Source organism: Thunnus albacares, chromosome 12, assembly GCF_914725855.1.
Source record: "Thunnus albacares chromosome 12, fThuAlb1.1, whole genome shotgun sequence".
NCBI classification, from domain to species: domain Eukaryota; kingdom Metazoa; phylum Chordata; class Actinopteri; order Scombriformes; family Scombridae; genus Thunnus; species Thunnus albacares.
The window spans coordinates 10,091,531-10,102,953 of NC_058117.1; the positions used below are offsets into that span (position 1 = coordinate 10,091,531).

Consider the following 11,423-nt stretch of genomic DNA (forward strand, 5'->3'; position numbering starts at 1 on the left):
ACATTCACTTGACATTTGGCTGGTGTACAAAAAAATTCATTTTGCACCCTGAGGGAAACTGTTTGTAGAAAAAGGCATAGCTGTTTATTTTCTGAAATGTAATTTTTGATGCCATGTGCACCACAAACAAAATCTTATTCACCTCCATAGAGACAAAATGTAACCAAAACTATCTTAGCAGGAAGATACCACTAGAGATAAGTGAGTGAGAAAATATGGAACACATGGTGGAAAGAAATGGCTGCTTCTGTGATGAAGTGTTAATCAATTTGAAGGATTTAAGGGTTCTAACTCTCGTAAAAATAGCTTTCTCTATGTGTAATGTTTTCTGTAGAAAGACTCAATATTGAGATTTTCTGCCAGTGTCCTCTCGTCTCTTCCTTTCTCATGCCATGGTTTGTGTTAATCAATGTTGCGCTGTCCTCTTTTCCAGTTTTCCACATGACCCATGCGTTTCCCTTTTAAGCTCTCGAGGCCATTTGAGCCGACATTCAGAAGAAGTCCGCACACTTGAGCACACACTGGATACAAGCCTGAAACCCACCTGCCTTCAGTATGGACCTGAGATACCTGTTGATAGCTTCAGCTCTCGTTCTGGGGGCCACACTCACCATCTCACTGGCAGACCGCACCTCACATTGCAAAGTCAAATGGTAATGTAGATTAATTTTGAGCATTTATGTGTAGTGAGCACTGATACAGAAGCAGTTAAAGTACTTTTATTTACAGATTTTTTATGCTTTATGCTTTTATGGCTTTTATGGAAAATTTTCTGTATTTTTCTAAAATGTAAAACTATTTTAGTTGACTATTAATGTCCCTGCTGCAGCTGGTGTTTCTGCTATTAATGCTCACAGAGCAGATGCAGCATCATGTGACCAGCAAGACATAGAAAATGCTTTATGATGGTGTTTGGATTTCTTGAAATACACCGCCATCATGGCATAAAAGGGTCAAATGCTTGTTAGATGAAGTAGATGAATTTGAAGTTCTGTGCAGTGTGATTTCTTACGCTTGTTATCTTGGATATGTGGAGACTACAGGACTCACAAGACTCACATTAGTCGTATCAGTGCAGAGAAACTGAAATTTTGATGATTGAAAGAATATAAAGCCGGAGCATTTTCTGATAAGTGAAGTTATTTATTAATCGAATATTTTTGTGGTGTTTTTGAATACTGGAGCCCTTAACTGTTTATGAATAACATTACAGTAACACATCTTACACTCACTGCTCTGCTCTGCAGGTTGTTCGGCATCCCGTGCGAAACTGTCCAAGGATCTCTGGTGAGCCAGATCAAGGCCTGGCAGATCAGGCAGAGCTGTCTATATGCAGGAGAGAGGTGCTCATATGAGGTCAGTACATCTCAGTCAACTAACATATTGTTGAATTAATAATTAATAATTATTTCATTAGGAGCCAGAAAAAGAAGTGCTTTTTTGTGTGTAAAAACATTTTCAGCATTAATTTATAAGGGACATTAGCAAAGACAGTTATTGTGTATTATATAAACATCTTTAATAAATTATGTACACAGTCCACAGTGCAGTGGTTTTTAATTGACCATCACAACTTTTGGACACTTCGATAGTGTCTGTTAGCAGGTGAAGAAAACACTGAAAACACCTTTTATCCTTTCATATGCCGATGACACACATGTGTTTATGAGATATTAAACAGTACAATGTGTTTTTTCCAGTTTTTCTCAGTGAACACACCTTCTTCCTCTTCTTGAAAGTAGCTTTTGTACCTCAGTGCTTATTGATACATTATGTAACATTCCTCTTGATTTGTTGTTCTTGCCCTTATTTTGATTTTATTTATGTTTTGGATCTGTTTGTGTTCATGCTGCCTACAGAAGGATCCTCCCCAGCTTCTTTTGCCTTTTAAATGACATTTTTTAGGTTTCTCTGTCTTTAGTGGTGGTCCTAACGTGATATGACAAAACAATTTAATAACTTTGGCTTGGGGCTAAACTGGAACCACTAAAGCCCCCTAATCTTGGCAAGTGGCTGACAGGCATTATGGTTTTAACCATAAACAGCAGTACATGATCCACAGAATGTAATTGTTCAAAAAGTTCAATATACAGTGTTTCTGTCAGCCTTTTCTGAATCTGAAATGTGCTGCAGCTTGTGTCATCAATTCCTTACGTGATCAAAGCCACGCACACGTCTCCGAGCACGAGGAGAGTGAGCGACCTTGAGTTCCTTCTGGAGCAGTCTACCATCTGCAAAGTGACTGTAAGTGTGACCTTTCTGAATCAGCAAAACAGACATGATGAGATGCAGCTCTTACAAAACCTAAACTGTGCCCTCACTCTAAAGCAATCCTTTTAATCCTCCTCAACTCTGCCAGACTCACAACAAGCTTTACTAAAGACCTCAGGATTTAATTCAAGTGAATTCCAAATTTAGATCCCAAAATTTACAAAAATATGTCCGGCCGACTTTTGACCAATTGTGTCAATTTTGTTTATCATAAACACACTGAATTTGGGGTTTGAATATCTAACCAAGTGTCATATAGTTTTAATAAAATGAGGAAACAAGCAGACAGTGTATGTGTGTGATGTTGTGATACAGCGAGGAAAAATGTTATTTTCCTGACTAAAAGCAATTTAAAGGGAGAAATCAGAGTTCAGAGGGTTAATCAGCTTTGGTCACAGACATTCCTCTCAGACATACTGTTTCCCTTTTGGTGCTTCATGAAAAACATCTTCTGATGTTTCTAACGTGCAGGGAGAAGCCGTGTCCGAGTTCACCAAAGATCCTGCTGATAACAGCACCAACTTTTGCAGCCTCCAGAACCTGATGTCAGGTGAGTATCATCTCTCTTTAGATAAGACCTGGATGCCACAAAAGTGGACTATGCTGGTGACCTCAGGTTTCATTACCAGGATATCATGATAACAATGTGTGTGTGTGTGTGTGTGTGTGTGTGTGTGTGTGTGCTTTTCCCTGTTCAGGAAGTAAACTGGTCGATGCTGAGGGATACAAAGAGTTTAGCAACAAGTGGATCTGTCCTGGGTTTGATACGGCCAACTGCACCTTATAACGTACATCTTCCTGACTCCAAATGTCACTTCATATGCAGAATTAACAGCTCTGAAAAGATTGGTTCTTAAGAGTGTATTTTGCTTTCCCTTTTGTTCCCATGTGCATCATTGTTTTTTTTATTCAAGTGTTATCATTTTCTTATAACATGCATTAAAAAAATATTCAACTCAACTGTATTTTCTCCGAAACCAGCTGCAAATCAGTTACTAGTGACAAAGACTTTTACATTCTTAAACCACCAGTGCTCACAGACTTTACTTGAATAGTATTTAAATATTGGTGATTGTGAGCAGTCTGTTCTTAGAAAAAGTAATGAAATAAAAATAAAATCTATTTGGAAAGCAGCTAAAGTGCTTTAAACCAGAATTACTCTTTATATGCTGAAATTAAGAGAAAGTTGTATTTATCAAATGTAACCCCTAATCCAAGTTTGATTTGTTTACATGAGGCACAAAAACACAGAGTAGTAGCTACATGCTACAGAGAGCCAAAGTGAAACCCAAACTTCTCATTTAACATCCCACTGACATTTGTAACGATGGCTGGAACAAACCCTTACTCATCAATATGTCATGTTGTTTACTCCATATGTGTAGATAAGGATGGTCACCAGCAGACATTACAGCTAAAAGGTTGGAACATTTTTGAAAAATGTTTGTGAATATTATGGATATGGATGACACCAAGTTATGATGATGTAAGTCATCGTCTGTGCCTGTAAATCTTCATTGGAGCTGCAGTTTTTTTGTTTGCCAATAAATGTATCATTGTTTAACTTTGTTAAAATCATGAATGTTTCCTTTAAAAAAAAATAAAGTAGGGGATGCCAATTTGTCCAAAGTTATGGAAATTAAACCCTGAGCAGGAACAAGCTTTAATGTTTCAGAAGGACTGATGGCTGCAATATGAATAACTGAGCTTACAATGGTGAAACAGCACCCTCTTGTGGAGAATTTGCAGCTTGCTAAAGGTGAATTGGTAGTTTGTGAGTTACAACTCAGTTCTACAAGGTGCTTTACCTCTAATAAAAGTATCTCAGATAACAGCTTGCATGACTCAGTGTGTGCAGACAAACCACAGGCAGACAGTTTAGGTTAGTCAGATAATCCACTGTAATGTCTGTGGGGTGTGTGTTGTTGTAAGATTTGGTGAAAAGCTTCATTAAAATTGTCAAAATAGAAAAAGAAGAAGAAGAGTGCTTTATTGATCCCCATGGGGAAATTGATCCTCTGCATTTGACCCATCCTATACACACACACGCACACACACACACACACACACACACACACACACACACACACACACACACACACACACACAATGGGCAGCCACAGTGCAGTGTCCAGGGACCAGCTCCAGTTCTTTTGCCTCAATCAGGGACACTGACATGAGTATTAACCCTGACATACATGTCTTTGATGGTGGGAGGAAGCCGGAGCACACAGTGGAAACCCAAACAGAAAAGACTTGAGATGGCCAGGGTTCAAACCCAGGACCTTCTTGCTGTGAGGCAACAGTGCCAACCAGTGAGCCACCATGCTGCATTTACTTAAAAACAGCAACACTGAAATACAAACAAGGTTACATTTATGAAACACAATATGTCAAACTATTGAAAATAAGGACAATCAGAGGATAAAATTCAATCATATTTGATGCTTCATCAAACAATGTGAGACAATAAAAAAGTGATGAGTTTACTTCTTCTCACAAGTCTAAAAAACAAGTTGCATATCTGCAATCATCTTTCAGCTGTTTTGTTTCAGTCCTCACAGAAGATATCCCTTCATCTCTGTAGTACATTATATCACATTTACAGACGAAAGCAACAGTTTGTTAAGTGCCTGCTTGTTCTTGGTAAGTCATTTGAGATGCCAGGCCTTTTTTTAACTTGACCTCGCAGAAGTTATCCTCACAAATGTTGTGAGCGTGTGCTTTGCCACTCTGTCCATGCAAGGCCTTGTTTTTCTGCATTCCGGGAGCAAGAACGCAGGCACACGGTTGGGACTGAGGCCAAAAGCAGGCTAGTAAAGGACGGGCGATGTCTGCAGCTCATTGTGTTTTACCACCTGCTTGTGTTTCTGTCTCAATGTCAAATTCGGTCAGGCAGCAGTAGAGCACCTTCTGGGTGTATCTGGTGGCCAATGCTGGGAGAGGAGGAAAGATGTGGGAGGTGATGGGAAAAGACAGAGGGAGTAGAGAGGTCAGATACAGCTGACTCTGATCACAGCTGATGATTAATGCTGTATTTCGAAAGTGATTTAAAATCAGGAGGAGCAGATGACAAACTGGGTAAAGAGTGCATAAAGATGAACACAGTCATGTCATGACTCATGTACTCTTGGAGAAAAGATATGACTAAGCACTTTGGTTTTTTTTCCTTTTCTAATGTTTTAGCATGACTCATCAAACACAGGACAGAATTTAACAGATTTAATACACACCCTACTGCACAGAAATATTATATTGTGATCTGTGAGACATTTAAGTCTAAACCTTACCGTTTAACTTGCGCATGAATGTGGGCCTCCTCTCCTCAGGCAGGTAAATGGCCACATAATAGACTGGCACACCAGAAAGTGCAATAGCAATTCCTATGAGAGAATTGATGGTGTCTCCGTAGAGAGGGACGATGACTAAGAACACACTGCACAGACAGTAGATGAAGGGGAAGAACAAGGTCAACTGTGGAGAGAAGAAGACACATTTGATTAGCTTGTGAAATGGTGGAGAAAAACAGGCAGCTGATGTTAGGATGTACATGAACATCTAACAAGCAAAGTCAATTGAAGAGGATTTTTTTTTTTTTTTTTAAAAAAAGCTTCTTCCTTCAGATCATCAAGATGGTGAACTCTGACCTTTGTACAGCCTCAGCCTTGTTTAGCACATCGTCCCTTTGTGTGTATACAATATATTGTTGTATAGTTTGCCTCACAACATATGTACATTTTACATTTTTATACACAGAAAATTTGCACAGCCCACATACACACCTGGCCATACACTTCAACATTTTGATACTTATATTATATATATTTATAATCTTTATCTTCGAATTTTATCATTTATATTTCTACTATTACTACTACTACTTTATTTTTACTCTTATTGTAATTATTATCCTTTATAAACTCACCGTTAAAGCACAACCTTAACACTATACTGCTCTGCATTTCACTAAGAACACTGTATGAGCATGTTACCAATGAAACCTTTTAAACTTTAATATTTAATCTAATTGTAACACAGACAAAAATGGGGCTCAAAGTGGACTTTTGATATTATTGCAGAAATTCTGTTACTTCAAACTACACCAATATTTGAAACACTTACAGGAAGTGCAATAATATATATATATATATATATATATATATATGTATTTATTCACATATATATATATACACACCATATGCATGTAAATATATTTAATAAGAATCTGAAGAGTGAATAAAGCAGCACCTTCACAGGCCTGTGTCTGTCTGGCTGAGTGATGCGCATGTAGATGAGGCCGGCAACAGACAGACCCACAAAGAACCAGTAGCTGAAGCTGAAATAGTTGATGAGCTGGAACACGTCCTCCACGCACAGAAAGATCAGGCCCATTACGCCCTGCAGCCACACAGCACGATGAGCAGTTACTTATCATTCTAACAGAACATTCATTAATATATCAGCGTGTTTCTGCACATCGTGGCAGCCTTTCAACTGACACAGATGTGTATGCATTTGTGGTATTTGATGTTGATTTGAATTGAAGAGTGAAGTAAAGGCTCCTCACATTGAACAGCAGCGCAGGTATTGGTGTGTAGCGCTCCAGGTGGATCAGACTGAGGCTGTCAGGGAGGTGGCCCTCTCTGGCTCCGACGAAAAACAAGCTGCATGATGGGTACAAGATGGGAACAAGGAAAGATTGACTGGGAAAATTCTCCTACAGTTTCATCATGATATAAACATAAAATCAGGTGCCTGCACAGTATTTTTGTGATTACCGTGAGGCGGCAATGACAGAAGCATTGAGTCCTCCGTAGCAGGACATGGCCACTGAAACGGGGATGATCCATTTGAAAGGGCCCAGGACTTCATTCCCAAATGTCTGCGGGATCAGATTGGTCAATTACAAACTTCTCGCTCTGGGTCAAGAAATTCAATCAAAACAGCACATTAATGCCTCACACCACAAAAGCAACTTCCACTTTAGTCTTGTTTTCATCTCAGGGTGAAAAACTGCTTGGGTCAACTGTATTTATATTTAGCAGCAGAGATCTCACTCAAGTGACTGTTGTGGCCTCACCACAGCAACGGCATCACTGGCCAGCAGAGACGGCATGTCCAGAACGACATAGTACGCCACGTTGGTCAGCAGGTAGATGATGGTCACTATGGGCATGGAAATAGCGATGGCCAGGGGCAGATTCCTACAAAGACAGTGAAGATAAACACACAGACAACGAGGTTAATGACTAATTGAAAACCTGCAGTAAAAGTATTAAAAAAGTATGAAAAAAAAATACACACAATGACCATTTTCATTCCCTCCAGCTATGTGTTTCTGTTAAAACTGCACTAGTCATATCAGCTACACCTGAGCAATACAAACAGTAACAAGGATGAAGATCAATAAGCTGAAGAATTGTATCTGGCCATGCTGCTACAAGTCTTATAAAAGAGATATTTTACCTCAAGAGACTTCCTGGTTAAACAAAGGATAAATAAATGTGTGACTAACTGTAATTTGGGATAAAAAGATACTACACAGTATAATCAGTCATCCCATCAGTGCTCATGAATGAGCGTCTCATAAACTTTCACCTTTTACTGTAACATACAGTGACTCTATTTAATCTGCTCAGAAGCACCATTAAACTCCAACTTAGTAGCGTCGCCGTCCAAAATTAGGCCTGAGCAGAATTCTCGTCAGTGAACCAAAAGCAGGAAACATGTCCACATGGACTTGTGTGTGTGTGTGTGTGTGTGTGTGTGTGTGTGTGTGTGTGTGTTACTTCTCTGGATTCTTAATCTCCTCTGTGACAAAGTTGAGTGTGTCCCAGCCACAGTAGGAGAACAGAGCTGAGTAGAGGGCCAAAGCAATGGAACCGGGATCTGTGGAGGAGTCCTCAAATGGACTCTCGAAGGTCTTTGTTTCTCCTTCGCAGAGACAAATTAAGGTTTTACACACTTTATCTTGTTTCCACTGATGCATTCATACATTTTGTTTCATCTTACCACTAGCTATCTTCAGGAGTCCCACAACAATGATGAGGAGAAGTGCCATGAGTTTGGCATAAGTGAAGATGTCCTGGACCAGAGTCCCCCACTTCACGTAGGCACAGTTGATGAAGATGAGTATACCTGGATAAACCAGAGAAATGAGACAATGTGATCACTGAACGAGGCCTGATGTAGTTTCTGATACAGCTTCTGCTTTCATGTTTAGTTGCGTTTGGGCCACACGAGACCACTGACCAAGTTCTCTCTGTGTCACATGGGTCGCATGTTGTATTTGATACAGAAAGAGAAACTCAGTTCTTTGTAGACCAGCTCATGACTGGCATTGCTGCTCTCTCACCCAAATACCAACCCTGAGAACTGCATTCTTCACAGCACAAAGCCAGGCTGTGATATTTCTACAGCACAGACAGTCTAACTATAGCTGATGCCAGTCTCACACAAGGTTACTGAGGCTGTAACCGGGTTGAACAGATGTTTTTGCCCATGTCATCGTACATAGGTAGCACTAAAGCTCTTTTTTTTAAAAAAAATCTCATTTTCATATCTACACTAACAAATACATTGCATTTCCTGTGACTCCTTTGTGATAAAAGCAACAGTTGCATGCTTTCAATGTGAAGCAGCAGCAGCAGGAGGAAATGTCGGGTTAGCAGAGTGAACAGTAAACAGCGAGGCTAATATCAGTGAGATAAAATTACACACAGTGTCGCTGCATTACATGCTGCATCGTTTGGCTAGAGCTGTGAAGGCAATTTTAATCCAGTGTGGGAATGTCAGACTCTGCCACTTACAATGGAAACTATTATATAAAGAAGGTAATAACAGAATTTAAATACATTGAATGGCTATTGTTGAAGAAATGCAGATCATAAATACTATTAAAAATGGGGTTTGATTTCATGATCTGAGAATTATAACTTTAAGAGTGTTTTGTTTCAATCTCTGCCTGCAGCAGAGTAGTGAAAAATACTCCTTGGGGTCAAGCTGACATCCGGAGCTGGACTGAGACCAAACTGAGCAGTGGAGTGTACATTTCACTAGATGGCAGAAGGGTAGATGGCGATTTTCTGCTTGTTTTTTTCTACACAAGTCAAAATAATGGCATTGATTGATGTTTTTCATTGTACCGAATGCATGCAAACATTTTGATGAGTTTAATAAGTTTGAGATTGTCAATTAATCACACTAATTTTGTTTGCAGTCTGTTTTTCTCGGTGATGAACCTCATCTCACAAACTCATTCAAACACAGGCGTGTTTCTTACAGAGGCAGGCCGCAGCAATGAGGCGGACAGCATCATACGGCGGCTGGCAGGTTGGGTAGAAAGACTCCAACAGGTAGCTGGCGAAGGTCAGTGAAATTATAGCCTGGCTGGCTGGCTCGATCAGCAGGATGGACGTCCACAGACGGATGAAAGCCAGAAAGCCACCAAACGACTCCAGGATGTAGGCGTAACTGGCTCCAGACTTGGTGATGGTGGTGCCAAGCTCTGCGTAGCACAAAGCCCCAAACACGGAGAAGATACCTCCAATAGCCCAAATCACCAAGGATAGGCCGTAAGAGGCGCTGTGTATCAGTACCCCCTTTGGTGAGACAAAGATCCCAGAGCCAATCATGTTGCCCACGATGAGACAGATCCCATTGATGAGGGAGATTTCTCTCTTCAAATGCATTTTCTCTCCTTTCCCACCAGTTGGGGCCTTCAAGTCTTCTTCAGATGGAGTCCGTGATCTTGCACAAATGGTCTGGGACATGATCCCCATCTTTTGCCGCAGATCCCCCATTAGTCCAGCAGTGCTGAAGTGGAGGATCATAGAACAAGTAAAGATTATTACAAGTTTGTTTGATTCCAAACAAATGACATGATTCTTCTAGTTTATAATGTAAGTAAACAACTCCAAATATCACATATACACCCACATTTATCAACACAGTCCACTTTTTATGCCTCCAGACATGAAAATAAACATACTTATCAGATGCAGTAATTGATGACAAGAATATAAAAGTGAGCTTACCTTATTTCAAAGATCAACAGGTGTGTTTGTCCCTCTGAACATGTAGAGTCTTTCTCAAGTCACTGTGGCTTCTCTGAACCAGGCGAGCAGTGAAACATTGGTGAGATCACATCTGAGAAGTAGCAACAAGACGGTCGATGTTGCAATCCCTGCTGCCCCGCACAACCACAACCAGTGTTTTTCCAGCGCCAGGCGAACCGTACTCTCGTGTTCCCCCCCTGTGCTATTTTCAGAGACGAGCAGACCTCGTCCCTGCCCCCAGGGAGCAAAGACAGAGGAGGCCCAGCTGCTTCTGGGTCAACATAGTACATTGTGATCAACCTAATAGCTGCTACTTTACCAGTCACTCACTTGCTTACGTTATTTATCTTTGTTCTTTGCATCCCAATCAGCAGCTTTATATAGATGATAACATTATATGAGCTAAATGTGCTAACTGTGTACTTAAACTGCCCTTGGATTAGTGTTACATAAAAAGAAATCAAGAATAAATGAGCCAGAAGTAAAAACAGTGAACTCATTTTATTGAAGACTTTGATACAATATTTGAAAAAATCCTTTGTTTCTGTTAAAACCACAGTTACACATCAACCAAACTTTATGCAATACTTTGTATAATTGTTTGATGAACTGACACTGATAATGATAATGAGCACTAAATTATGCAGGTATTTTGCAGAAGGCATTTCTACGGATACAACAAATGAGATCACAGAAAAAAATTATATATATATATATATATAAAAAAAGATGAAACAATCATCTACAGTACAAAATATGTTACAACATATTCAGGCTATCAAATTTGTCGCATTTTTTTCACTCAACATTGCTTGATATGTGTGTAAAAAGGCTTTTGCATGTTGATTATAGTTGAGGCCGAAAGCAGAATATGAGGCACAGTTGTCATAGACAAGGCAATATGGAAGCATATTGACCTCGCTCGGCCTTCCTGTGGGCCGCTGCTAAGTGACATTACATGACTTCTTGAAAGAATGTGTTCTTTACCAAGAACTGCCTGCTCTGGCTCACTTTCCAAAAGTTCGTCACTGAATTGCAATTTACTCTGGGCCTTTTGATGGGAAAACTGTGCATCCTTAAAATGAGGAGATTTAG

The 11,423-nt window shown here is 39.9% G+C and overlaps 2 protein-coding genes across 2 annotated transcripts; one reads left to right on the forward strand and one right to left on the reverse strand.

Moving 5' to 3' along the window:
- Window positions 1–467: 467 nt before the first annotated feature.
- Window positions 468–4,601, forward strand: wu:fc46h12 (uncharacterized protein LOC568958 homolog). The gene is made up of 5 exons (XM_044367235.1): window positions 468–653; window positions 1,248–1,356; window positions 2,134–2,244; window positions 2,743–2,821; window positions 2,970–4,601. Exons 1-5 carry the CDS (start codon window positions 556–558, stop codon window positions 3,056–3,058), a joined length of 486 nt encoding a protein of 161 aa, XP_044223170.1. The 5' UTR covers window positions 468–555; the 3' UTR covers window positions 3,059–4,601.
- On the reverse strand, window positions 4,237–10,509 carry LOC122993243 (Y+L amino acid transporter 2). The gene is made up of 10 exons (XM_044367230.1): window positions 10,308–10,509; window positions 9,554–10,086; window positions 8,284–8,409; window positions 8,061–8,205; window positions 7,352–7,475; window positions 7,050–7,153; window positions 6,839–6,935; window positions 6,520–6,669; window positions 5,562–5,745; window positions 4,237–5,207 (listed from the first exon to the last, which is right to left on the reverse strand). Exons 2-10 carry the CDS (start codon window positions 10,071–10,073, stop codon window positions 5,113–5,115), a joined length of 1,545 nt encoding a protein of 514 aa, XP_044223165.1. The 5' UTR covers window positions 10,074–10,086; window positions 10,308–10,509; the 3' UTR covers window positions 4,237–5,112.
- Window positions 10,510–11,423: the final 914 nt, after the last annotated feature.

Bases quoted from the DNA above. Each gene is read 5' to 3' on its own strand.
- wu:fc46h12 (XM_044367235.1), top strand. From the start codon at position 556: ATGGACCTGAGATACCTGTTGATAGCTTCAGCTCTCGTTCTGGGGGCC. The intron at 654-1,247 runs GTAATGTAGATT...TCTGCTCTGCAG, and splicing joins TCACATTGCAAAGTCAAATG to GTTGTTCGGCATCCCGTGCG. The intron at 2,245-2,742 runs GTAAGTGTGACC...TCTAACGTGCAG, and splicing joins CTACCATCTGCAAAGTGACT to GGAGAAGCCGTGTCCGAGTT.
- LOC122993243 (XM_044367230.1), bottom strand. From the start codon at position 10,073: ATGGGGGATCTGCGGCAAAAGATGGGGATCATGTCCCAGACCATTTGT. The intron at 8,410-9,553 runs GTAAGAAACACG...TGGTTTATCCAG, and splicing joins CATTGCTGCGGCCTGCCTCT to GTATACTCATCTTCATCAAC. The intron at 5,208-5,561 runs GTAAGGTTTAGA...CTCCTCTCCCAG, and splicing joins ATTCATGCGCAAGTTAAACG to CATTGGCCACCAGATACACC.